The 27,797-nt window shown below is 36.2% G+C and overlaps 1 protein-coding gene, 2 long non-coding RNA genes, 1 other non-coding gene and 1 pseudogene across 4 annotated transcripts; 2 read left to right on the forward strand and 3 right to left on the reverse strand.

Annotated features, from left to right (window-relative positions):
* Positions 1-1,906: 1,906 nt before the first annotated feature.
* LOC131623217 (glutaredoxin-C9-like) lies at positions 1,907-3,769 on the forward strand. The gene has a single exon (XM_058894215.1). The coding sequence runs from the start codon at positions 1,983-1,985 to the stop codon at positions 2,370-2,372; it is 390 nt and encodes a 129-aa protein (XP_058750198.1). The 5' UTR covers positions 1,907-1,982; the 3' UTR covers positions 2,373-3,769.
* A 1,872-nt stretch (positions 3,770-5,641) lies between these two features.
* On the reverse strand, positions 5,642-16,089 carry LOC131644929 (putative disease resistance RPP13-like protein 1; annotated as a pseudogene).
* Positions 16,090-16,258: 169 nt separating this feature from the next.
* On the forward strand, positions 16,259-16,349 carry TRNAY-GUA (transfer RNA tyrosine (anticodon GUA)). The gene is given in 2 exon segments: positions 16,259-16,295; positions 16,314-16,349. It is a non-coding gene; the product is annotated as a tRNA-Tyr (tRNA).
* Positions 16,350-18,220: 1,871 nt separating this feature from the next.
* Positions 18,221-20,730, reverse strand: LOC131623226 (uncharacterized). Its single transcript, XR_009290172.1, has 2 exons — positions 20,603-20,730; positions 18,221-18,503 (listed from the first exon to the last, which is right to left on the reverse strand). It is a non-coding gene; the product is annotated as an uncharacterized LOC131623226 (long non-coding RNA).
* A 3,490-nt stretch (positions 20,731-24,220) lies between these two features.
* LOC131623232 (uncharacterized) lies at positions 24,221-26,721 on the reverse strand. Its single transcript, XR_009290173.1, has 2 exons — positions 26,594-26,721; positions 24,221-24,503 (listed from the first exon to the last, which is right to left on the reverse strand). It is a non-coding gene; the product is annotated as an uncharacterized LOC131623232 (long non-coding RNA).
* Positions 26,722-27,797: the final 1,076 nt, after the last annotated feature.

Here is a 27,797-nt window from a genome sequence, read left to right on the forward strand (position 1 = left end):
TCAAGACGATTAAGATTTCCGCCTCGAACATGGTAAACGACACCCCAACCCGGAAGACCCCGGGACATTCTCATAAAAATAGAAAAACTCATTAGGAGAGCCAGAGGGCGATACATACATACTTTTTCGTCGGGGGTGCACAATTCCAAAATCACATATTTTTCTTCACCGATATTCAAAATGTAACTGCCTTCTCTAAACACCTTAACACACTGATCACTCAAACAAACCGAGTCAATCTTAGTAACGGCCAATTTAAAGGAATCGCAGTTAGGCTCCATGATAACTTCAACTGAAACCTGAGGAAGAAGACACTGTGTCAATGTCGCTATAGAATGTAAGGTCGGTGAAATCTCCATACACCTCTCTATTTATAAAACCCCAATCAGTTCCAAGATAGTGGTAGGAGCCACAACCTTACCCCTTTCATCACACTTACGAATGACTACCATAATGACGCTAGAAAATAGAAATATGGAAGAAAACAAAATAAAGATGGTTTGAGGTTACCTGATGAAGTCGAGTATTCTTGGTAGCAAGAGTGAAGAGGTGGGAAGAGCAAAGACTAGAAGAAAACTTGGAAAAAGGAGCGTTCGCTTGGGAAGGAGAATGGAACAATAGGTGAACTTAAAGACGTTATAGGAGCTATATCAACAGTCCCTAAATCAATATGAGTAATGGCTGAAGCACACATTCCCCTAAGAAAGTCATCATTACTATGAAACGCTTCACACACCATCAATAAAGTCATCATTACTGTTGAAACATTTTAGAAAAGAGAAAGGTAGACACGCCAACAAACACGTGGCAGAGAGAGAAATGAAGATGTCAGTTGGGAAAGGAACTCGATTTATGTCCCTTCAAACAGACACGTTCCACGGACCGGGTCGAAACCGCCAGACAACTTAAATGTTTCGCCTTTCCCAGGCCTCATGCTTGGGAGGCTTATGTTCATCTGAGACGTGTGTCTTGAAGGAGACTTCCTGACCGCTGGACAACTTAAACGCTTCGCCCTTCACATGCCTTGTGCTTGGGGGGCTTATGTACATTCGAGACGTGTGTCTCGGAGGAAACATCCCGATCGCTGGACAACTTAAACGCTTGGGGGGGGGGGGGGGTTATGTACATCCGCGATTTGTATCTCAGATCCGCCCACCATTACCTGATCGCCCTACACATACATCACATACATGCTAATATCTCGCCCAACGTACCCAAGCCGCCCAATCGCTCTGTCTATTAGACCACCCTTCTTTGCAGGAAACACCCTCATCAAATAGAATTCTTTCCTTTATGGCCTTCCAGGCGACAAGGAAACCATGAAAATTAAGAGTTATGAATATGAGATAAATGTCATCTTTAGACATATTACTATAAGAGTAGCCTAGAGACGTTAGAAGATAAATAATGCACTAGTCATAAAGTTCATAGTATACTGCGGTTTCTTCCGACCAACTTCGAGGAAGTCATCCCATTATTCTTCAAGAACAATAGTATACAATAAAATAAGAGGTTTTAAATAACGGTCGTAATCGTATTTTGTTCGTATAAATGTTATTGTAATTTTGATCGGCATAAATATTATAACGATGATTCCGATCACCGTGGTGTAAATTAATCAAATTTATTCTTTACTATAAAATCAATAAATAACTATCAATATCGATAGTTTTTTATACCATTTTATCACGGCTGTTTTTGTTGCGATGACATTTTTAAAACAATAAGAATAAGAATGATTAATTATAAATTACAAATGTATGCAACGTGATAGCATCTTGGCTTTTATGAACATGGGTGGAATAGAATCTGTTGACCACGTTGCTTACGCAAGATGTCGTCACCAACAGTAGCTTGTGACGCAATAGCATAACTGCCGTTGACGCTAGAGTCGTCTTCCCTTTGTTTTTATATTTCCATCATTGCCCTTTCCTCTCTTCTCCCTCTCCTCTCTCTCCTCTCTTTCTTTCTCTCTCATCACCATGTACCAAGCAATTCCTTATAGACCATCTGTCTCCACAGTCACACGTGACCTTCCAATCAGCGGAGGAATCCACGACACCAACATAATCACAATGGTTTCAGAGAACGCAGTTATCATCATCGGCACACGCGGCTGTTGTCTCTGCCACGTCGTCAAGAGATTGCTACAAGGTCTCGGAGTCAACCCTCCGGTCTACGAGGTTGATCAAGACCGTGAAACTTCCGTCGTGGCTCAGCTGTCAACACACGCTTCCGCCGCAGAAACGGTTCAGTTTCCGGCGGTGTTTGTCGGTGGGAAGCTGCTTGGAGGACTGGAAAGAGTCATGGCTAGTCATATTTCAGGTGAACTGGTTCCGATATTGAAAGATGCTGGTGCTTTGTGGCTTTGACATGGTTCTTCTTAATTTTTTTTACTGATTTTGCTTGTTTTTTTTTTTTTTGGTGTTAATTATGAGTATTATAAGTTTCATTTTTAAGCATATTTTACTTGAGGGTTGGAAAAAGATAAGTACTATCTTTATGTTAAACATAAATCTGTATATCTTGTTTCAATTAGTTGATGGTGAGAACAAGTTAGAATTGGATTGAATCGGAAGATCATAAGATGAATCTATCTTTTCAAAGTTGAACAAGAAGAATGTCGCAGATTCAAATCAGATGAATCTATCTTTTTAAAGTTGAACAAAAAGAATGTCGCAGATTCAAATGATCCCCAGTATTTCTGATGTTTCTGTTATCAATCTGATTTAATTTTAACAGGATCAATTGGAAAGATATTGTCAGCTAATTAAATGTTGTTCTCAATTTTGTAGTACAAATTAAAAATATTAGCAATTGCGTACAAAAATAAGTATCAGCAATTAAATAAAATTATAAATTGCTATGAACTTATGTTTGGAAAATGTCTTCTCATGTCACTGAATGGAATGGTGCCATAATTTAAGTCCTACACGTTATCGTTGTTAGAAAACCTGGCCAAGTCAAATACACGCACATTTCACACGTGGTCCAATAACATATTGTAAATCATAATTACAAACAATATTTTTAGAATCGTATATAAAAATATATGTTTAAAATTGGACCAAACTTTGATTCTAAATATGTCAACATGGCGGAAATGGAGCCGATTTTCAGTATTGCTAATCTGTCTTCGCCTCCTAGTACCTCTATTGCTCCTTCTCAGCTTTTCCAATGACCCTTTTATAACTTTCATGTGCTACTGGCTCTACAAGTCCAATGAAGTCATCCCCATTAAGTCCCTCAAACACGATGTTTGAAAAAGGTGAAGTGATTAAATTATGTACACAATGATTTCTCTAAAGCCTACGACAAATGTTGTTTGGGGATAGGCTCTCAAGTGTTGATTTGCGAGACAAGACACGTGTGACATTAAATGCTCTATCTATCATGATGAGTTTGTTATGAGCTTTTGATATTACTGCATGCATTAAAATTGAGTCGTAGATGCGCTTTTTTCCTTAAATGTTGGTGCACACCTATGGTTGATTTGAATGAATAATTCAATTCGAAATATGTATTTTTCATTGGCTTTGTGATTCAAATCAAGAAAGTGTGATAAATCATATAACACTATCATGTGAATCACAAGAGTGTACTTGAATCATTATCAAACAAACTTATGAAAAACAACTATATATGATTTGAATCATGTGATTTCATGATTCGAACCAAAGGTATCAAATCATGAACTTAATCAAACAAGCGATTTCTATATTTAATTACCTTGATTCAAGACATTTTTCCTCTAATTCAAACCATAACTGCATGATATGACTTGAATCAATTGTTAAATTTCTCTAATATTTTGTGTCTTACCTCTATCACTTATATAAATCATTTTTGTCACTTTCTCAACAAAAAAAAAGAGTCATACAATGTCAATGATATGATACATAGTTATGTATTCAATCAGACTATATTTTTGCAAGTCTAGAAAATATTGAATGTTATATGAAAGCATGAGGTATCAAATTGTGTTACAAGATGATTTGTGCATATTTGGTATGTTTGTTTTAGGTTTTCTTTGCGGTGAAAACAACATGTGATGCTCTTTTTATTATATGCATGTTAATACTCTGTGAATTTTTGTTATAATTTGGGGTTAGAAAATGGGTGTTACAAGTGAACCATAAGTGTCACACATGAAGGCTCCAAGAAAAATTCTAAGATACTTAAAAAGATCGATAGAGTATGAAATTCTATTTCAACGAAACTTTGAAGACAAAGAAGCAAGAGTTACTTTTTTTTCAAATGTTGATTGGTGTGGAGATAAGAAAGATCGAAGAAGCACAATTGGATATTTTTTTCAAGTATTTGGTGCCCCAATTTCATGGTGTTCTAAGAAACAACATGTGATGGCATTATCATCGTGTGAAGCTGAATATATAGCAGGATCCTATGTTGCATGTCAAGCAATTTGGATCAGATCGGTACTTGAAGAAATGGAGGTCGAATTAAAGAAACCTCTTGTGTTGCAAATCGACAACTTGTCAACCATAAATTTGGTGAAGAATCCAGTTCTGCATGGAAGGAGTAAGCATATCGAAGCTAGATTTCACTTCTTGAGGTAAAAGGAAAATCGAGGTGAACTTGAAGTTAGACATTGTTCGAGTGAACCATAGTTGACCGACATTTTCACCAAAGGATTGAAGATTGACTATTTTAAGCATATGTTCGACAACTTGGGTTATAGGGGGTATGTTGATATATTATTGGAATATTATATATAATATCAAATATAATCAAATCTAATAATATCAAATATAATACAAGTTGTGTAAGCTCAAACACAATCAAAATTGTATATAAATAGTCATAGTCTGTATCATTATTTATACAATTCAAGTGAATAATACAATCTTTATTTCCTTTATTCTCTCTTTCCCTCCTCACTATTTGCAATTCAAGTGAATAATACAATCTTTATTTCCTTTATTCTCTCTTTCCCTCCTCACTATTTCCAGCCCAATCGAAAAGGGAGTTAACTGCCCTTAGGATACAATAAACAATTAACAAAGCAGTGTTTCGATAAGCCTCCAAGTGATTGTGCTGCTAAAGGATCTCCCTTCCCTTACATTTCCTAACAATCTATATCCAGTTGTCAATCTGCTTTTCTAGCCAAGAGGCAGATGTCTGATGGAATAGTGATTTTAAATGAAATTTTGGATTTATGCTAAGAGGCAGAAAAAGGATTGCTTGGTGGTTAAGGTAGACTTGAAAACGCTTACGACAATGTATTCTGGGATTATTTGTGGCCGATCCTGATAGTAGTATGACTTCTTTGGTTGAGATGCGTGAGTCTTCCTGGACTTGGAATATCGATTAACTCAAGCAATGGTGTGAGCTATCGACAATTCTGCAATCCATCTCCCCCAAAACTGATTTGCAGGATAATTTTGTGTGGTGGAAGGATACGACTGGTTTTTCACTCAGGAACAGCTACAATAGGTCGACTGAGTTATTCTGTATGTCAACATTTATTATTTATTTGGAAATTCAATTAAAGATACCAAGTTAAAATGCAATACTAACAAGGGACTAAAGAATAAGAAAAACACATGATGATGTTTATGGAAATAGATTTAGCAATTAGCATAAACAAAACCATTACTCAAAATTGTAAGTTGTTATCAATGATGCCTAATTTGTTTGAAAAACTTCTGCTACTAACATCCTCTACACCGACATTATAATTCGTTCAGTAAATCACAGAAATCAGCCATTACCTTACAAAACACTTTTACTGTTTAATCAAACTTTCCAATCAATTTTTGCGGGACGGTTTCGGCAGTAAGAATTGGATTTCCATTTCCTTGTTACACCATTAATCTGCTCTGCTCCTTCATCAAATCAGCACAACATCACTCTATTCTATTTCATTGTTAACTCCAATCAAACTCAACAAATTGCGGAGTAATAATGGCAGCAAAAAAATTTCTGTAATGGATCCTGCAATTGAAGATGTACACCATTTTAAAAGGAATAAATAATTAGAGTCCTTTTAAACGAAGTTTGAAATTTCGATGCCAACTTCTTTTCCAGAAATGTTTTATCACTACAGAAAAAAATACTGACACCAAAATGTACAAAATAAGATGTAGATAATAAGTTTAGTGAAATCACCATCCTCACCATGAAGAAGTGTGACACATGCATACTATATTACTTTAGAAGGGAAGTTTAAGAACTTACTCATTTGTACAAACCAAAGCCAAGATTGATTGGTATTCCATGCATAATCAACATGGGAGTAAGCCGCCATAATGTCTGCATTCGTAAGACAAAAGAAAATGATATTTTTAAAACTAGACATCTATATCCATTGTCCCAAAAAACAAAGAGATTCATGCTTGAATAATCATAACCTGAAATTGTTAAATAAAATGCTTGCTTTGATTCTGCAGTTTAATTGATGGAAGCGTCCATATGACCATGAACAACATACGGCAAACCAACTTCAAGCTTACTAAATCCATTTTCCGTTAACTTTAATGCCAGGGATGTGGGAAATTTGAGGGTATTTCATGCGGTGTTGTTCTTTCAGCAAAGGACATGCAGAGATATTAAGTTCTATTAAAGAGGCAGGCAGCCTTTCTCCCACTATATTCTCCAGCTTGGGACAGCAAAAAGTTGTAAATGTTTGCAGGGAAGTGAGGTGGAGAAGCCCCGTGCAATCCAACGTGTGCAAACTTGAATGGTTAAATATATGCAGGTAGGTAAGGGAGGGAGGCAGCAATGCATAACCCTTCTTTGGAAAGTACTCGACACCATCACATGGACCATGAATGGAAAGACTGGTAAGCATGTTCATTGAAGTTAGAGATGAGCTCGTCAGTAATTTTTCGCAATTCCCAATCAAAATTGTTCTAAAGCTAGGCGGCATACCCCCTTGAGGAAACATCTCCAATTTTGGACAATCAAGCATACTCACTCTTTCTAACTTTGGGAGAAGAGTATTTATGTGACAAGGCAGTGATTTTAAATTGGCACACTTGGAGACATACAATGATGTCAAGTTGGGTGCAGACAGTTGACAAAGCACGTGCATGAGATCACTGACGTGGAGGATTGATTGGCTGAGATGGGTTATGCCCTAACTGAAAGTTTGTTATGCTTAGTTAGTTAGTTACTCTTGTATATAAACCATGTAATGCCTTTGTAACAAACTAATGAATGCAATATTGATTTTCCCTTCCTTTCTTCTTAGTTTCTTCTCTGCTCTCACAGAGCTTTATTCTTCTCCATCAATGGAGTTTCTTGGCATTCATTCATCATTCACATTTACTTAGATGGTATCAGAGCAGGTTCTTCCTGCTCTGCTTTCGTTGCGCATATCTCATTCTTGAGAGGTGTTTTGTTCGTTCGCTGTATTTCCTTCTTCTTGCTATCTTTTCTTAGTTCTTTCGTTGTTGCGTTATCGCAGTTGTTCAATGACAAGAAACAATAACAACAACAATCAGGATCAACTTGATCCTTACTATATTCATCCATCGGAGAATCCATCGACGGTATGTGTATCACCGGCGTTGAGTGGAGATAACTACCATGCTTGGTCGATGAAGATGAGGCGTGCACTTGCTATGAAGAACAAGTTCAGATTTGTAGATGGATCTATAGAGATACCAAACGAAGACGATCTGAACTATGTTGCGTGGCAAAGATGCAACAATCTTGTTCATACGTGGATCATCAACTTCATAACACCTTCGATTGCTCAAAGCGTTGTGTTCATCGATAATGCCGTAGATATGTGGAATGATCTTAAGGATCGTTTCATGAGAGGAGATCGCATTCGTGTAGCACAACTCTATCAAGAAATATCAAATCTGAAGCAAGGTACGAAGAAAATTTCTGATTACTTTACTGAATTAAGGAGTCTATGGGAAGAACTTGATCAATATAGACCTATGCCAAATTGTACTTGTCGTATTGCATGTGGTTGTTTAGCTATGAGGAATAGCAGAGGCTTTAGAGCTGAAGATAGAATCATACAGTTCTTGATAGGATTGAATGAAGAGTATCATAGTGTTGTATCACAAGTGTTGTTGATGGATCCCCTACCACAAATCAACAAGGTTTTCTCCATGATCATGCAGCAAGAGAGGAAGATCTGTGGAATAACTTTTTCAACTGGTAATGTAGTGGAAGAGGGATCAGGAATGGTTAATGCTGTTGAGGGAGCAAAACAATTTGGTAGAGGTAGAGGTAGTGGAAGCTTCTCTTTAGGAAGAGGTAAAGGTAATGCAAAGGTGTGTACCTTTTGTGGAAAGACAGGGCATACCATTGACAATTGTTATAGAAAGCATGGTTATCCACCTAGTTTTGGTAGGGGTAACTCATCTACATCTTATGCTAATCAAGTTGAAGTTGAAGATTCAGAGGCAAAAGGAGGAGCTGTCACTTCTTCAGGTGAAAATGGCAACATGACATTGACCAAAGAGCAATATACCAATTTGATGGCACTCTTAGAGAAGAGTACAAGTTCTGTGAATCTTACTAAGGGAGGTAATCTCAATTCTTATGCCTATGTTGCTAGTTTCAATATTCGAAGTAATGTTGACTGGATTTTAGACACAGGGGCAACTCACCATATCAGTCATGATTTACAATGCTTTCTTAAATATGAGAAGATAGATCCTATGGTTGTTAACTTGCCTAATGGAAATTCCATAACATCTTCTATATGTGGTAGTGTGCAGCTGACTAATGAACTGACCATTGATAATGTTCTATACTTGCCTCAATTTGAAGTGAATCTTATATCTATTACAAATTTATGTAAGGAGCAAGACTGTGTTTTAAGATTTGAAACTGACAAGTGTATTATACAGGCAAGGAAGGATTTGAGGAAGATTGGTTCAGCTAAAGTCATTGATGGACTATATCATTTGGAAGCTGCCACTTGCAAAGTTCATAGAGATAAGGAGGCAGGCTTTGTTTCCAGTATTTTCACATGTAATAATAGAGCTGTAGAGTTAGCTCCTGCCATTTTGTGGCATCTAAGGCTAGGACACTTAGCTTCTGATAGAATGGAAAGTATGAGCAAGATGTATAGCTTTATTCCTAAGAGTGTACATACAGTTTGTGATGTGTGTCAATTGGCAAGACAGAAATGTTTACCATTTTCTATTAGCAATAACAATGCACATGATGTGTTTGATCTTATTCATCTTGATGTATGGGGTCCTTTTAGTACAATTTCTGTTCATGGCTTTAGATATTTCTTGACTATACTTGATGATCATAGTAGACATGTTTGGGTGATTATGTTAAAATCCAAATCTGAAGTATGTCAAAGGGTTCAAGAATTTGTAGCCATGGTTGAAACTCAGTTTGACAAGAAAGTTAAAATGGTGAGGAGTGATAATGGGACTGAGTTACATATGCCTGCCTATTATGCTTCTAAGGGAATTCTTCATCAAAGAAGCTGTGTGTATACACCACAGCAAAATGGAAGGGTAGAAAGAAGGCACCAACACATATTGAACATTAGTAGAGCACTCATGTTTCAATCTAAATTACCTAAGAAATATTGGTCTTATGTTGTCCTTCATGCAGTTTTCCTTATGAATCGAATCCCTACTAAGCTCCTGAAGAACAAGTCCTCTTATGAAGTTTTATATGGCACATTACCTGAGTTGAGCTCTCTTAAAGTGTTTGGATGCTTATGCTATGGATCCACACTGCCCACTAACAGACACAAATTTGACCCAAGAGCAAAGAAGTGTGCTTTCTTGGGATTCAAGCAAGGTATGAAGGGTTATGTGCTTCTAGATATCAACACTTTTGAGATTGTTATATCTAGAAATGTTAAATTTTTTGACATGGAGTTTCCTTTCATTGCTAAATCCAGTAGTAATGATTCTACTTGCATCTATTTTGACCAGTCTAGAAATCTGTCTGATTCTTCTATGTCTAAAGCTGTATTAGATGTTTCTCCAAGTGGATCAATGCTTTCTCCTCATTTCAATGATCAGAATGACTTCACTGAACATAATGAGTCTCCCACATTATCACCTTTCATTGAGACAGATTCTCATGATGATCCTAACTCTATCAACAAAGATTCCATTGACACTAGTCTGCCTACCTCTACTGATCAGGAATCATATCATTCCTCATTTCCCTCAAATTCTTCATCCAATGAACATAGGAGGTCTGCTCGTGTCTCTAAACCTCCTTCTCACTTAAAGGATTATGTTTGTAACTCTATTACTTCCTCCACTAGTCAATATCCTATTTCCAAATATCTCTCTTATTCTCAGCTATCTCCTTCTCATCAAGCTTATGTCATGGCTCTATCTTCTGACACTGAACCTTCCAATTACAAAGTTGCTAGCAAGGATCCTCGATGGGTTCAGGCCATGCAACTCGAGTTAGATGCCTTAAAACGAAATCACACATGGGATCTGGTTGATTTACCACCTAATGCCTCTCCCATTGGAAGCAAATGGGTATACAAAATCAAACGACATGCTGATGGTTCTGTTGAACGTTTCAAAGCAAGACTTGTGGCTCAAGGTTTCACACAAACAGAGGGGCTCGATTATTTTGAGACGTTTTCACCTGTGGCTAAATTGTCTACTATTCGTGTGCTGTTGGCTCTTGCAGCTATTCATGGCTGGCACCTTCATCAGCTAGACGTGAATAATGCATTTTTGCACGGGGATTTACATGAAGCTGTATACATGAAACTTCCACAGGGTATACTCTCTTCAAAAGATGGTCAAGTCTGTAAGCTGAACAAATCACTGTATGGTTTAAAGCAAGCAAGTAGGCAATGGTTTGAAAAATTAACCACTTTTCTTCAAACTCAAGGTTTCCTACATGCACATGTTGATCATACTCTCTTCACTAAGACTGATTCTTCTTCATTCACAGCCATCCTTGTGTATGTCGATGATATCATCTTAGCAGGGACATCTATTTCTATGATCAACACTTTGAAGAAATCACTGGATGATACCTTTGACATAAAAGACCTGGGCCAGTTGAAGTTTTTTTTAGGTCTTGAGGTTGCACGATCCCCTAAAGGTATCTTCCTTTGTCAAAGAAAATACTGCCTTGAATTGCTTCATGATGCTGGCTTAGCTGGTTGCAAACCAGTTTCCACTCCCTTGGATGCTTCTTCGCGCCTTCATCAAGATGATGGATCTGCCTTTGCTGATGTCACTGCCTATAGAAGATTAGTGGGAAGACTCCTCTATCTTACTACCACGCGACCAGACATTGCTTTTGCTACTCAACAATTGAGCCAATTCATGAGTGCACCTACCGAGTCTCACTACAAGGCTGCCTTAAGGGTCCTTCGGTATCTTAAGCAATCTCCTGCTCGTGGTATTTTTTTGTCTCAAGCCTCTGATTTGCAGCTATCAGGGTTTAGTGATGCTGACTGGGGCGGTTGTGTTGACACGCGTCGTTCCATCTCTGGATACTGTTTCTTTATTGGGCAATCCCTTGTGTCGTGGAAGGCTAAGAAGCAGCTCACGGTCAGTTGTTCATCTGCTGAGGCAGAATATCATGCCCTCGCATCTGCCACTCGTGAGCTTCAATGGCTATGCTTCTTGTTGCATGATTTGCATCAACATCCCTCTCGATTACCAGTGCTTTATTGCGATAGTCAGAGTGCCCTACACATCTCTGCAAACCCTGTCTTTCATGAGCGTACTAAACATCTGGACATCGACTGCCACTTGGTCCGTGAGAAGTTACAAGCTGGAGTGATGCGCTTGTTGCCGGTTTCCTCTCAAGATCAAGCTGCAGATGTCTTTACTAAGGCCCTTGGACCACGTCCATTTCATTCTTGTCTGTCCAAGCTTGGTTTGATGAACATCTATCAACCTCAAGCTTGTGGGGGGGTGACAAAGCACGTGCATGAGATCACTGACGTGGAGGATTGATTGGCTGATATGGGTTATGCCCTAACTGAAAGTTTGTTATGCTTAGTTAGTTAGTTACTCTTGTATATAAACCATGTAATGCCTTTGTAACAAACTAATGAATGCAATATTGATTTTCCCTTCCTTTCTTCTTAGTTTCTTCTCTGCTCTCACAGAGCTTTATTCTTCTCCATCAATGGAGTTTCTTGGCATTCATTCATCATTCACATTTACTTAGAATAGTCCTTCTTTTGGGAATGATACAAATTTGGGGCAGTTACGAATTTTAATATCAATGAGATTTTGAAGAACCTTTGAAACGGAAAGACATTCTATGTTTTCACAGTTGATGATATGCAGATTATGGAGGTTAGGAAGGGTGTCCAGTGGGAGAGTTATGAGAGAATCACAACTCTTATCTATACGAAGATACTTAAGTGACTCATGGCCGTGATTTTGCTTTGGGAAATCTAGATTACTAGAATTAGTGATGGACAAACTCTCTAAGGATAAGGGTAAACAATCTCTTGGAAACGATATCGTAGAAGAACAATCCTTGATGACTAATATTTTAAGAGAAATTGGTGGGGTGTTGGCAATGGCTTCAAAGACAGACTCTGTCACCTCTCTTCCTCCAACAAATATCTGTTCCAATGAAAGGGGTAGCTCATTCAAGGCTACTTTATTGCTTTCAAATATGGATAAATTGCAGATGGCAGGAGCCCTTGGGAGAGAAGAAACAAGCTGGTTGCATCCTTCAATATGAATTTTTTCCAAAGCAGGAAGATAAGATGGCAAATCCCCATGTAATATGGGACAATCATTAATCACAATAGACTTCAATACTGGAAAATAAGCATTTGACTCAGGAGGATGATGCCACACTTTCCAACATGACATCTTGACAAACTGCAGATATTCAAGGGAAGGAAAGTATGTCCCTGAAAAGGTATCGTCATATTCAGATCCAATAGTCTCCAGCATATTCATTTCACTGATTGTCAAGTCCTTGAGAGAGTATAATTGTCCGAGTGATGGAAGGATACAACAATTCAAACAATCAGACAGAAATACCTTAGACAAATTTTGGTAGGAAGGATGTCCAACCCATTCTGGAAATAGTGTGCCCCTGTATCCATGAATATCTAGCCTTTTCAGGTTCTTGGAAGGTTGTAACTTTCCAAGTATATCCATCTCACTTTGTGAACTTGTAAAATGGTTCTTTGCATCTTCAGACCATACAAACGATAAATTATCAAGGTACTTTTTATCCATCATATTTGCCTGTGATGCTTCAAAGTTGTTGGTCACATTCTCTAACTTCCTAATGGAAAGTGATCCGTGAAGATTCGAAAGTGTTCCCAATTCCTTGATCCCTTTCTCTTCCTGCGTTCCCACAATAAAGCAACCCAAATGTTGCAAATTAATCAATTTGCTCATTTCTCTAGGCATCTCTTCTAAACTAGTTCCCCGAATTTCCAGATGGCGCAAATTTACAAGATTTTGCATGTCATTGGGAAGCCTTGTTAGACTGTTACAGTGGTGCAACTTTAACGTTTGTAGATTATACAGGTTACATAATGACTCAGGTAACATTTTTATAGATGTGTAAGAGAGATCCAAATAACGCAAATGGATTAGTTCATCTATTGAATCAAGAAATGCATTAAGACCTTCAAAGTTGCCAAATTTCAAAACTCTCAAGTACTTCAAATTTGACAAAATGAAGCATGACGCTTTTTCTTTGTTGAATTGATCATTCCATAAATAGATTGGCGAGATTGTTCTTAGACATTTTATTCTGCCGAAAATATCAAAGTTTGTTGAGATTGAATCACTGAACTTGGAAAATGACAAATGACGAGTCTTGGTACTAATCTTCGTATCTTTCCCAATTACTTCTGTTCTAAAATAGAATTCTCCACCAAGCCATGTTGCCAAATCATGCACAAGATCATGCATTACAAAATGTTGGTTGAAGTTCCCATTGTCAGAATGTTGAAAAAATGATTTGGAAACTAAGTCATTAAAATACCCATAACCAACTTCTTCTAAAGTCTTGTTATTTTCCGATGGATGTAAAAGATCCTCCGCCATCCACAACAAGATCAACTCATCTATATCAAATTTATAATCCTTGGGAAACAATGAACAATATACAAAGCAACGTTTTAAATATGGAGGAAGATAATGATAACTAATTCTCAATGCTGGAATGATCTTACTCTTATTATCCCAAATATTATTATTCAGTATACTATTCCAATCCCTGATGTCACGTTTTTCTCGCAACAAGCGCCCAAGTGACTGTGCAACTAAAGGCAATCCCTTACATTTCCTTACAATCTCTTTGCCAATTTTTTGGAGATCCATATCCTCACTGGATTCAACTGAAGAAAGGCAAGCATTGTTTGCAAACACAGACCAACAATCTTCATCAGACAATTGCTGAAGAGAGTAAGGTTGAATAGTTTGGACCATCGAAGCAACTTTTTCAATACGGGTAGTTACGAGAATTTTACTTCCCATAGTTCCATACTGAAGAGGCTTTAAAAGATAATTCCAAGAGTCGTAATCCTCGGTCCAGACATCATCCAAAACAATCAAGAACCTCTTTCCGGTCAGCTTTTCCTTCAAATCTCGATGAAGGATATTCAAGTTATTTGTGTTACAAGCACTTTCCACTTCCTCCGCGATGAACTTGGTAACCTTCAAAACATCGAAATCATCAGAAACACAAACCCATGCTTGAACATCAAACTTGCTCTTTATACTGTCATGGTTGTACACAAATTAGGCTAAAGTTGTTTTTCCAAGGCCACCCATGCCAACAATGGGGATCACACCAGTGTTATCATCATCATCATTATGTAAGAGTAATTTGAGTATGGCCTCCTTGTCTTGATCCCTACCAAATATGACAGATCTGTCTTCTAAAGAGGTAGATGGAGTTCTCCAGGATGAGTGATGAGTTGCAATAAGTTGAAGACCAAGAATATCTTTAAGTTTGAGAATGGATTCAAGTCTGGCAACTATATCTTCCAGCTTACGAACCATATCCCTTTCTTCAAAGTTGAAAAGGCGAGAGAAGTAATTAGCAGTACTCACCTGATTCTTCTTCTTGGAAAGAGCAGCCTTGGTAGAGATGTGGTCGAGAATGTCATCAGCAACATAGAGAGCATCTTTGAGATCATCAAGCCAGTTGTTAACAGCAGAGTCATGAATCTGCTTCTGTTCAGCATCGCTAAGCACAGCTTCAACAGCATAAAGAGTATTCTTTAATCGTCGAACCAAATTGACGTCAATTTTCTTTCCACGGATGAAGTCAACAACCTGAGGAGAAGCTAGCCTGTCGAGGACGATTTCAATGAAAGCGGAGAGAAATGCTTCACCAACAGCAACCAGCGCCATGATCAAGATCGAGAAGATTAGATTAGACAGGAAGAGAGGAAGTTAGAGATTGATTTGTAAATGCAACAAAGTAATAAATTGGTCTAAAACAAAAGTGTGGAGTACTCTATAATATTGCCACTCTTGCTTGGCACATGCTGTGAACACAGTCTACGAGAGAAGTGGCATGTGTGGTCCTTGTAAGGATTAAGTAATAGGAATTAAGCAGTGCTTTCTTGCTTGGCACGTTCTACAACCTCGAATACTGATATCTTAATTATTTGAAATGATATAATCTTTTATGTAGTATAATAATAAGGGTACTGAAAGATAAAATACGACAATGTTGACAAAGGTCGCAACACGACTCTCATTCTAAAAAAGAACTCTAGCTAGATTTCTGGAGTAGTTTTCCATTTGAGAGGTAGTCTAGTCGTGGTAAAAACAAAACAGTAGTTAGCAGTACTGACCTCTTTGTTCTTCTGAGTAGTTGCAGCTTTAGTAGAAATCCGATCGAGAATGTCATCAGCAACATAGAGAGCATCTTTGAGATCATCAAGCCATTTGTTAACAGCAGAGTCACGAATCTGCTTCTGTTCAGCATCGTTCAGCACGGCTTCAACAGCGTAAAGAGTGTTCTTCAACCGTTGAACCAAATTGACGTCAAGTTTCTTCCCACGGATCAAGTCAACAACCTGATGAGAAGCAAGTCTGTCAAGAACAACTTCAATGAAAGCAGAGAGAAAAGCTTCACCAACAACAGCAGCTGCCATAAGATAATTGAGTGATGAGATTGTAATAGAAATGGGAAAATCAGAAATGGATTGTAGCTACTGCACTAAGGTCAACTGGCTCGATTTTTCTATATAGAAACAGACTACGAAACAAGACTATTACTATTATTATATTAAATTAAATTGAGAATAAACCTTTAATTAGAAATTAATAGTTAATTCAATAACGGCACTAATTGTAACCATCAACCGACCTTAGCTCAGTTGGTAGAGCGGAGGACTGTAGTTGGGACACCATGCTGTCATCCTTAGGTCACTGGTTCGAATCCGGTAGGTCGGAAATTTATTTTCCATTGGAGTTTTTCAGTGTATCATCCATCTAGTTTTGAGAAGAGAGGCGGCGAAGAGTTTCAAACCATAGGAGGAGGTTTTTCTTTAGAGGGGGAGGGAGGCTATTTTTTCTTTTTATAAAATTCTAACAAATAAAATATGTTTGCTAAGATGAAATTTAGTTTTTGTTGGATTGCTTTTTTTTATTTAAAGAAAAAATGAATATAAAACGATTTATATTTTAAATTCATCACTATTATAATGAGTTGAACAAATTCAATAACCTAACATTAATTTAAAATAGTGTGAAAGTGATATTGTACCTTTAGAAGTGGTCTAAATTCTTTTTTTTTTAATTGTTCCAGACCAACCATAGGTTTAATATCGAGGAGACTCGCTCATAAGTCTAAAGTCATATTCATTAAGGTGTTGAATACACAGTGCATTCACTATCTTGAAACTCGTACTCGATTCATGTTACAGACAGTTATTCATCATTAGATATTATCTAACGGATCCTTGCGTTGCCACGTTAGGAAGCATGTTGCATCTCTAACCGCCCCTCATATATAAGGTATCTCACATGAGACTTAAATATGCTCCAATCATAAGTTACAATATCCATATCTACTCATTTATTAATGTGTGTGTGTTAGAGTGTTAACCTTGCAGATCTAATCTCACTTTGTCGCTCTCCGTCGTACGGGAAGGTTGCTCTGCCTCACCAAGACTATATTACATTACTTTCCATCTATTTTTGATTCCCTAACAGAACAATAGCGCCATCTGTAGGAACTTTTTATTCCTGCAAATTTTCACGATTAGATTCCTTCCAATTCAAAGTCATGAATCACCATAGTGATCACGCTCAAACAAAGAAGATTACTTTTAATCTAGCAGCTGAAAACACCATAGGTTCTCTAACTTCATGATCCTTCTCAGTCTTCGTTGTTGAGTCAATTGACGGTGGATTGACCAACAAGAAAGAACCTCCACCATAACTAGTCGAGAGACAAGAGGGTGGCATGCATATTTTAAAGTTTTGAGACCCCAAAAAGGTGGATGGAACTCCTAATGCGGCACTTCCACTAGTCTTAAATGTCACTATAACAAACGACTCACTATTAGGAAACTTCATCAATGACGTGGCTCATGCGACCTGTAACGCCCCAGACTGCTTTCGGGATGATCGACTGACCCCACAAACCAACACGGGTCTTTTTCAGCATGCTTTGACCTCACTCGCACGCTTTCCGGGAAACTTCCCAGAAGGTCACCCATCCCAATACTACTCCAAGTCAAGCACGCTTAACTATGGAGTTCTTATTGAACGGGCTCCCGAAAAGAAGATGCATCTTGTTGGTATAGGTAGTACCTATGAATCCTTATAAGTCTTCCTTCAACCATGCAGTCCCATACCTGCACGGCCTCAGGATCCCTCTCATTCCGATGTGGCGACCACCCTTGCCATCTCAGGCCTCAGGTGTTACATGCGGTGCAACTACCCCTCGCCTTATTCGGCCTCAGGTGTTACATGCCCACCAGCTTCCGCATGGTTCGTCCTCGAACCACATCGTACTGGGAGAGGTCTGGCTCTGATACCATTTGAACGCCCCAGACTGCTTTCGGGATGATCGACTGACCCCACAAACCAACACCCCTTTTATACCCCAAAATAAATAAGCATATAATCAGAGAATAAGCATGCATATAATTCAAAAGGGTGTCACATCGATGTTTTCAAAAACTAAAAGCTTTTAAAAACCGACATCATTTATCTACAATATATGATACACCTGGTCATTTCAAATAACACTTCTTAATTAATCATATTTTATCAAGAATATGCATTCACAGCGGAAACTACTAAATACTCATGTGTTTCATAAAATGATCCATGTCCCATACCATGATCAAGTCTCAATAATCATATCAACATAAATTAAAACATAATTCGGAATATTTGGCTTAAGAGCCTATCAAACAACAAGTAATAACATAACAGGTTCTCAAATCAAGCGTAATACATAACCGAATAGAAACATGAGTTCAAATAACTAGTCTACCCAGTGTTACATGACCAGAGCATCGACTTACTACCTAATCTCCAAAAACTCAGAAGAAACTCCGACTAAGATCACACGCGAACTACTAACTCCAGAACCTGCATGTCGCCAAACGAGGGCAACATTAAAACAGAAGGGTGAGAATACAAATCATTATGAAGAAAGTATAATAAGATACAAGGGTTAAATCAACAATTCAAGTAATTAATCACACTATGTATAGCCATGTAGATAATAATAATTGATCGATATTTCACGTGTTATCAAGTATACAACAAGTATAAAGAGTATAATATTTCAATTCCAATATTATATTCTCAATTACGCACACAACCATAATTATCACATATTCACACGTTTAATCAAATATGCATTCAAACATCACTCATTTCAATTATCAAGCTCATACACACATCACAACTACATCAACTTCACATAATCAATTATCGCATAATTCTAATGTGACTCAATGCAAGATATGTGACGCTATGCATGTGGTACCGCAATGTGAACCCAATGTTTCACCGCTTTCCGATTCAATATCTAGAATCCAAGCCACGCTTCCGATCCGGACAAGACCAAAGCCCACCAAAATGTAAACATATAGTTTACCGCTTCCGATTCACTCTAGAATCTAAGCCTCGCTTTTGTTTCAAAGCAAACCACCTTTGTTTCAAGGCACACCATGATATGAATGTATGTACAATGTTAATCAAACATATGCAATTAAGATCATCTCTACCATCTTAATATTTAGTATATCACAATAATTCACTCTATGAATTATCCACAATATTGTACACAACATTCTCAACACATACATACCATTCACATATAAAAGGCCAATTAATCAATTACGATTCACAAAGTCCAATTAACACTAGTATCCATATTATCTCATGTCAATTCACAATTACCACATATATATATATATATGAATATACACATTATCAAAACAACATCATTGTCATAGCAATATATTATTCTCAACATAAATATTTGAGTCAAAAATACAATTACGGACAAATTTTCAAAATACCGTAATTTACCGACAAATCGAATAATTGATCTAATTCCAAATTTATTCCAATCAATTGAACTCATTGAAATTAATTCAACTATTAATTAAGTCAACTAATTAATAATTATTTTACATTAGTTCCAATTTACTCTATTATTTTCTATTACAAAACCAATATTTGATATAAGAAATATTCAAATTTACCCAATTCCGGTCGGTTCGTAAAACATCATCATTTCAACAAAATAACACGATCATGTTAATCTACTAATTAATCTTAGCTACTACGTAAGTTTTTATCAAATTCCGGACAACTAATTATACCGCTTAATACAACTATTTTGGTCAAACGGGACTGTTTTGAATTACACTTAATTAAGTTTATACTATTTTCAATTATTTATTCTACTCATTTCCAATTATATTTTCATCTCATAGCTATTATCCATTGCCATTGTATCATACCATTCCATAATATATGTATATTATATAATAGTGTGAAAATAAGAAACAATATAGGGAAATATATTGGAACCGTGTGAAAAGAAAGCATCTAGCTTAAATGGGTGTTTCAATTTCATTACATACATATCAGTATATATATGATATACATTTTCAATAAGTGATATCATGGTAATATGCTGGAATCGAAAAAGTAAGGCTTCCATTAAATATATTAAGTATAAACAAAACATGTAGCAACAAGCACATCTATTGAAATGGAAACGAAAACACACACAGCGACGGCATACAAAAAAAACGCAAATATTATAATGTAATAAGTGTCAGTGCCGACTGTCCGTAGCATCTCTCCGTCCGCCCCTAGCTGTTCCTTACCCATTAATTGCTTATTTTCTTCACTCACCGAATTTCTAATTTCAATGAAAAGAAACAGATTGGAAATAGTAAGGAAATTAATTAATATAGATTCAAATGGGGTGTGTCGTTGCCATCATCAAGGCACAGTCACTCTCCGTTTTACCATTTTCAAATACACTTCTTCAACTAGTCCAGAATTATATTTCAAACCAAAATAAATTTTCAGATTTACGAACAGTATATTACGAACATCAACTAACATTTTTATAGATTCAACAAAATAAATAACCTAAACATGTTAGTCTACCCATTAATCCCTCATACTAGCCCATAATGATTTAGGATTCTCCCCCTTACCTCTTCAATGTCTCCTCCAAACCCTAGCTCCTCTTTGTTCTTCCCCTTTCTCTTTTCCCTTTTTTCTTCTTCTTTTCTTTCTCTGTCTCTCTCTATCCGAAAATGAAAAGGAAAAATGAAAGAAAATGTGGCACTCCCTCATATCGACTCTTACTATCATATGCTATATGGGCCTAAATATAACACTCCCTATTTACTCCTAACATCATTAAATAAGCCCAATAAAATATATACTATATATTATTTATATTTTAGTTACTAATACACCAATAATTATAGACACAAATCTACACACCAAGTTAATTAATATAATCAATTATTATACTATCTAACAATCAATTAATTAATTGACACACCAAATAAAGTCAAATAAAATAGTAAAATAAATACCGATAAAATCCTCTAATAACTCAATGTCTCATATTTCCGGTCAAATCTTAATTACACGAAAAATTCTCAAAATGCTAAATATTGACTCATTAATATTTCTAATACTAAAAATATTAAATTTTTCGATTAAATATTGGTCCGCTATCCCTAACTAATACCGACTAAATTATCCTAAAACACAAAAATTTCAATAAACATCACAAATAACTAAATTAAGCAAATAATTATTAAAAACACCAAATAATATAATTACTAATATAATTAATAAAAATCGGGATGTTACAACTCTCCCCCACTTAGAATATTTTCGTCCTCGAAAATTCAGTCGACACAACCATTTCGACACCGAAACCACACTTACTCTCTCCCGATTCATACCAATACAAAATGTTCCACCTCTTCAACCATACAAGCTTTCAAGGATGCCACTCCAATACTCGAATGAAATACCATGCAAACACGTCGTTCTCTCGATTTCAAACTTAGCAAGTCTCTCCATCTGATAACCCATCCTCACTGGAATAAAATAAGTGCATCTCGTCAACCTTTCCACAATGACCCAAATCACTTCACAATTACTCGATGTTCTCAGCAACCCGAAACAAAATCCATAGAGATACTATCTCACTTCCACTCGAATAGGATAATTGTTGCACCAACTAAACAGTTTCTGAGAAGTCCAACTTAAATACACAATTTCGCCATATCCCTCTTCATACTTTACCACTAAACATTTTCCTCAAATCTCGATACATCATTAACACCATGATTAATACTCAAATTATTACGATGTTCCTCACCCAAAATTCTCTTTGTCCGAATTCTAACCATCAGAGATACAAACTCGATCACAACATCTCATGACACCATTCTCGACAATCCAAAAGTTACTAATTTTTTTTTCCTTGATTAATCAATATCATCTTGTCCACCAATTGAAAAATCCAATTTCTAACCTTTTCAAATCTTGTCAAAATATTCCAAGTAGGTTTCAACATACAAACTTAACACACGAAGACGTCGCTTCACAACCAAACTCAACCCTCTAAATCGTTCCAACGATTTCTAATTCTTGAATCCTCAACATAACTTATAAAATTATTTCCTACTCAATGCATCGGCCACAACCTTCACTTTATCCAGGATGGTAATTCAACCCAAAATCATAATCCTTCGAAATTCCACTCGCCTTGTTTTCCTCATATTCAATTCTTGTAGTCACTACACACCTCAAATCTCGATCCAAACAATAATGCCTCTTAAGTTTCAAAATAGACCCAACGACGGATAACTCTCATTCATACGTCGAATAAATCCTCTCACGAATTCTCAGTTGCCTTGAAGCATAAACCACCACTTGTCAATTTTTCATCAACACACCTCAGCTCAAAATCACATATCCAGGGAAACTCACTTCCTTCACTAAACTCATACTTAGAAAATTGAGCATATAACTTCTTCTCTTTCAACACCGATAACACAATCCTTATATGTTCAACATGATCATCTTGCCTCTTAGAATTAAATCCTCAAGAAATGTTACCTTAGGGAACCTTCTTTCTTCTTAATCGACAAAACAAGCGCAACCTTACGGCTACACACCCAGACGAATGAACCTCTTGTCATATAACACCTCAACTTGGCCCTTCAACTTCTTCCTAGTTATTTTACACACTACAAAATTAGTAAGACAAGTCTATCTCGTCCAATTACGACCTCGTCTCCTATCAACAATAGATTAAGGGTGATCAAGTCCTCAATTTGTCGATAGACAGTCGACAATCATAATGAAACATAAACCTTCATTACTAAACTACAATATCATTCCTTCAAATATTGTATTCAAAACCACCTAAACTACCGAGATCCAAAATCTCTCATGAGGTTACAATTACTCGATTTAACTCCAAACAACTCAAATCAATATTCTCATCAAATTAAACTCACAGAGACAAACTAAGTCAATTTCAAAATCTCTACCAAAAATGCTCAACGGAGAATTCAACACACAAAGAAGTAGAACAAAACTCATAGCAAGAGTATCAATAACCATACTTCTACGCGTAATAGATAAAACAAGATCCAATCTGATAGCACAATCCAAAGAATGAAAGTATGCGTTGCACCATTATCAATAATAAAGCACGTACCTCAAATTAGCTTCTCCTTAGCAGTGGCCTCAGCACCAGACAACGCAAACACTTTTCCTTTCGCTTGCTCCTTCTTTGGCTTGTCACACATGGCACAATTGTGTCCTTGCTCACCACAACTGTAGCAAATCCTACTCGAACCAACTCCACAATCAACAGTTTTGTGACCCATATCGCCACACCTGTAGCACTTAATCGGAGTAGAAGCTCCTCCCCTGCTTGCCTTCTTGCCAAAACCATATTGTTTCCTCATGTCATCATACGATTTCCCACAGAATTGTTCTCTTTCTTGTTTCAATTCCAGATCTCTCACTTCTTTCTTTCCACGCACACTTCTGGAAAATAGTTTTCCAAAAATGCATCACGGAAAAGATTCCAAGTAACTTCAATACCTTCCTCATCAAATCTCCGCACCGTATTACTCCACCAATCCTCGGCTCCTTTCGTCAGCATGTGAGTACCAAATTGTACCTTCTGTACATCAGTACATCTCATGACTTGAAATATCTTCTCCATTTCTCTCATCCATGCCTGTGCTTTGTCCGGTCCATACATTCCTTCAAAGATCGGCGGGTTGCACCTTTGAAAGTCTCCAAAAGCACGGAACTCATCCTTTCCTCCATAATCGACATTCTCTTGCAGCTCTTGTCCAATCGCACTAGTCCACCTCATCACTTCCTCAACATTAATGTTACCATTCCTTCCTGCAGTCATTGTCCTAAGACATCCAATCAACCAAACAGGCAAAACAGTATCGATTGTGTCAGATACACAAATCAAATACAACAGGATTAGACAACATTAACGCCTATTGACCAACTGGTCGACCATGCTCTGATACCACTAATGTAACACCCCTTTTATACCCCAAAATAAATAAGCATATAATCAGAGAATAAGCATGCATATAATTCAAAAGGGTGTCACATCGATGTTTTCAAAAACTAAAAGCTTTTAAAAACCGACATCATTTATCTACAATATATGATACACCTGGTCATTTCAAATAACACTTCTTAATTAATCATATTTTATCAAGAATATGCATTCACAGCGGAAACTACTAAATACTCATGTGTTTCATAAAATGATCCATGTCCCATACCATGATCAAGTCTCAATAATCATATCAACATAAATTAAAACATAATTCGGAATATTTGGCTTAAGAGCCTATCAAACAACAAGTAATAACATAACAGGTTCTCAAATCAAGCGTAATACATAATCGAATAGAAACATGAGTTCAAATAACTAGTCTACCCAGTGTTACATGACCAGAGCATCGACTTACTACCTAATCTCCAAAAACTCAGAAGAAACTCCGACTAAGATCACACGCGAACTACTAACTCCAGAACCTGCATGTCGCCAAACGAGGGCAACATTAAAACAGAAGGGTGAGAATACGAATCATTATGAAGAAAGTATAATAAGATACAAGGGTTAAATCAACAATTCAAGTAATTAATCACACTATGTATAGCCATGTAGATAATAATAATTGATCGATATTTCACGTGTTATCAAGTATACAACAAGTATAAAGAGTATAATATTTCAATTCCAATATTATATTCTCAATTACGCACACAACCATAATTATCACATATTCACACGTTTAATCAAATATGCATTCAAACATCACTCATTTCAATTATCAAGCTCATACACACATCACAACTACATCAACTTCACATAATCAATTATCGCATAATTCTAATGTGACTCAATGCAAGATATGTGACGCTATGCATGTGGTACCGCAATGTGAACCCAATGTTTCACCGCTTTCCGATTCAATATCTAGAATCCAAGCCACGCTTCCGATCCGGACAAGACCAAAGCCCACCAAAATGTAAACATATAGTTTACCGCTTCCGATTCACTCTAGAATCTAAGCCTCGCTTTTGTTTCAAAGCAAACCACCTTTGTTTCAAGGCACACCATGATATGAATGTATGTACAATGTTAATCAAACATATGCAATTAAGATCATCTCTACCATCTTAATATTTAGCATATCACAATAATTCACTCTATGAATTATCCACAATATTGTACACAACATTCTCAACACATACATACCATTCACATATAAAAGGCCAATTAATCAATTACGATTCACAAAGTCCAATTAACACTAGTATCCATATTATCTCATGTCAATTCACATTTACCACATATATATGAATATACACATTATCAAAACAACATCATTGTCATAGCAATATATTATTCTCAACATAAATATTTGAGTCAAAAATACAATTACGGACAAATTTTCAAAATACCGTAATTTACCGAAAAATCGAATAATTGATCTAATTCCAAATTTATTCCAATCAATTGAACTCATTGAAATTAATTCAACTATTAATTAAGTCAACTAATTAATAATTATTTTACATTAGTTCCAATTTACTCTATTATTTTCTATTACAAAACCAATATTTGATATAAGAAATATTCAAATTTACCCAATTCCGGTCGGTTCGTAAAACATCATCATTTCAACAAAATAACACGATCATGTTAATCTACTAATTAATCTTAGCTACTACGTAAGTTTTTATCAAATTCCGGACAACTAATTATACCGCTTAATACAACTATTTCGGTCAAACGGGACTGTTTTGAATTACACTTAATTAAGTTTATACTATTTTCAATTATTTATTCTACTCATTTCCAATTATATTTTCATCTCATAGCTATTATCCATTGCCATTGTATCATACCATTCCATAATATATGTATATTATATAATAGTGTGAAAATAAGAAACAATATAGGGAAATATATTGGAACCGTGTGAAAAGAAAGCATCTAGCTTAAATGGGTGTTTCAATTTCATTACATACATATCAGTATATATATGATATACATTTTCAATAAGTGATATCATGGTAATATGCTGGAATCGAAAAAGTAAGGCTTCCATTAAATATATTAAGTATAAACAAAACATGTAGCAACAAGCACATCTATTGAAATGGAAACGAAAACACACACAGCGACGGCATACAAAAAAACGCAAATATTATAATGTAATAAGTGTCAGTGCCGACTGTCCGTAGCATCTCTCCGTCCGCCCCTAGCTGTTCCTTACCCATTAATTGCTTATTTTCTTCACTCACCGAATTTCTAATTTCAATGAAAAGAAACACATTGGAAATAGTAAGGAAATGAATTAATATAGATTCAAATGGGGTGTGTCGTTGCCATCATCAAGGCACAGTCACTCTCTGTTTTACCATTTTCAAATACACTTCTTCAACTAGTCCAGAATTATATTTCAAACCAAAATAAATTTTCAGATTTACGAACAGTATATTACGAACATCAACTAACATTTTTATAGATTCAACAAAATAAATAACCTAAACATGTTAGTCTACCCATTAATCCCTCATACTAGCCCATAATGATTTAGGATTCTCCCCCTTACCTCTTCAATGTCTCCTCCAAACCCTAGCTCCTCTTTGTTCTTCCCCTTTCTCTTTTCCCTTTTTTCTTCTTCTTTTCTTTCTCTGTCTCTCTCTATCCGAAAATGAAAAGGAAAAATGAAAGAAAATGTGGCACTCCCTCATATCGACTCTTACTATCATATGCTATATGGGCCTAAATATAACACTCCCTATTTACTCCTAACATCATTAAATAAGCCCAATAAAATATATACTATATATTATTTATATTTTAGTTACTAATACACCAATAATTATAGACACAAATCTACACACCAAGTTAATTAATATAATCAATTATTATACTATCTAACAATCAATTAATTAATTGACACACCAAATAAAGTCAAATAAAATAGTAAAATAAATACCGATAAAATCCTCTAATAACTCAATGTCTCATATTTCCGGTCAAATCTTAATTACACGAAAAATTCTCAAAATGCTAAATATTGACTCATTAATATTTCTAATACTAAAAATATTAAATTTTTCGATTAAATATTGGTCCGCTATCCCTAACTAATACCGACTAAATTATCCTAAAACACAAAAATTTCAATAAACATCACAAATAACTAAATTAAGCAAATAATTATTAAAAACACCAAATAATATAATTACTAATATAATTAATAAAAATCGGGATGTTACACGACCTGATGTGCATTAGAATCTTAAGGTGTATGAAGGAGGGGATATTTTAGCGTTCAATGATTCCTCAACTTGCCCATGTGGAATCATATAATTACCATTTTCTTTAGGAGAAGTAAAGGACCAGAGAACCATATGCATACATTTCCTCATAATCGCCCGTGAACCGTCTACAATGGAATTCTATGGAGGTCCTTCATTGCATCTTTAGATGTAGTACGACCCATTTAAAGATGAAATATCACAATGATTCGTGCAAATCAATGTTGTTTTGACTGATATGCATGTAGCTCTCCAAATGCATGAAACCATACTAAAAGACCTCGTCGAAACCGTTGTTGCCTCCGAGAAGAGAAATAAGAAGATCTATAAAGAAGTTAGTATGGTTGACTTCGACGTACGCGGGGGCGAAACCATACGAGAGGAATCTATCACTAGGAGTCAAAATGAAGGTCTTGAGGTTGGTTCCAAAGGACAAGTTTGAATTCGTCCTACTTTATGATCACCCAACACGATTTATCCATATAGAAG

The sequence above is a fragment of the Vicia villosa genome, linkage group LG1 (genome assembly GCF_029867415.1).
Source record: "Vicia villosa cultivar HV-30 ecotype Madison, WI linkage group LG1, Vvil1.0, whole genome shotgun sequence".
In the NCBI taxonomy this organism is placed as follows: domain Eukaryota; kingdom Viridiplantae; phylum Streptophyta; class Magnoliopsida; order Fabales; family Fabaceae; genus Vicia; species Vicia villosa.

Excerpts from the sequence above, each read along its gene's own strand:
- LOC131623217 (XM_058894215.1), top strand. The coding sequence starts at position 1,983 with ATGTACCAAGCAATTCCTTATAGACCATCTGTCTCCACAGTCACACGT.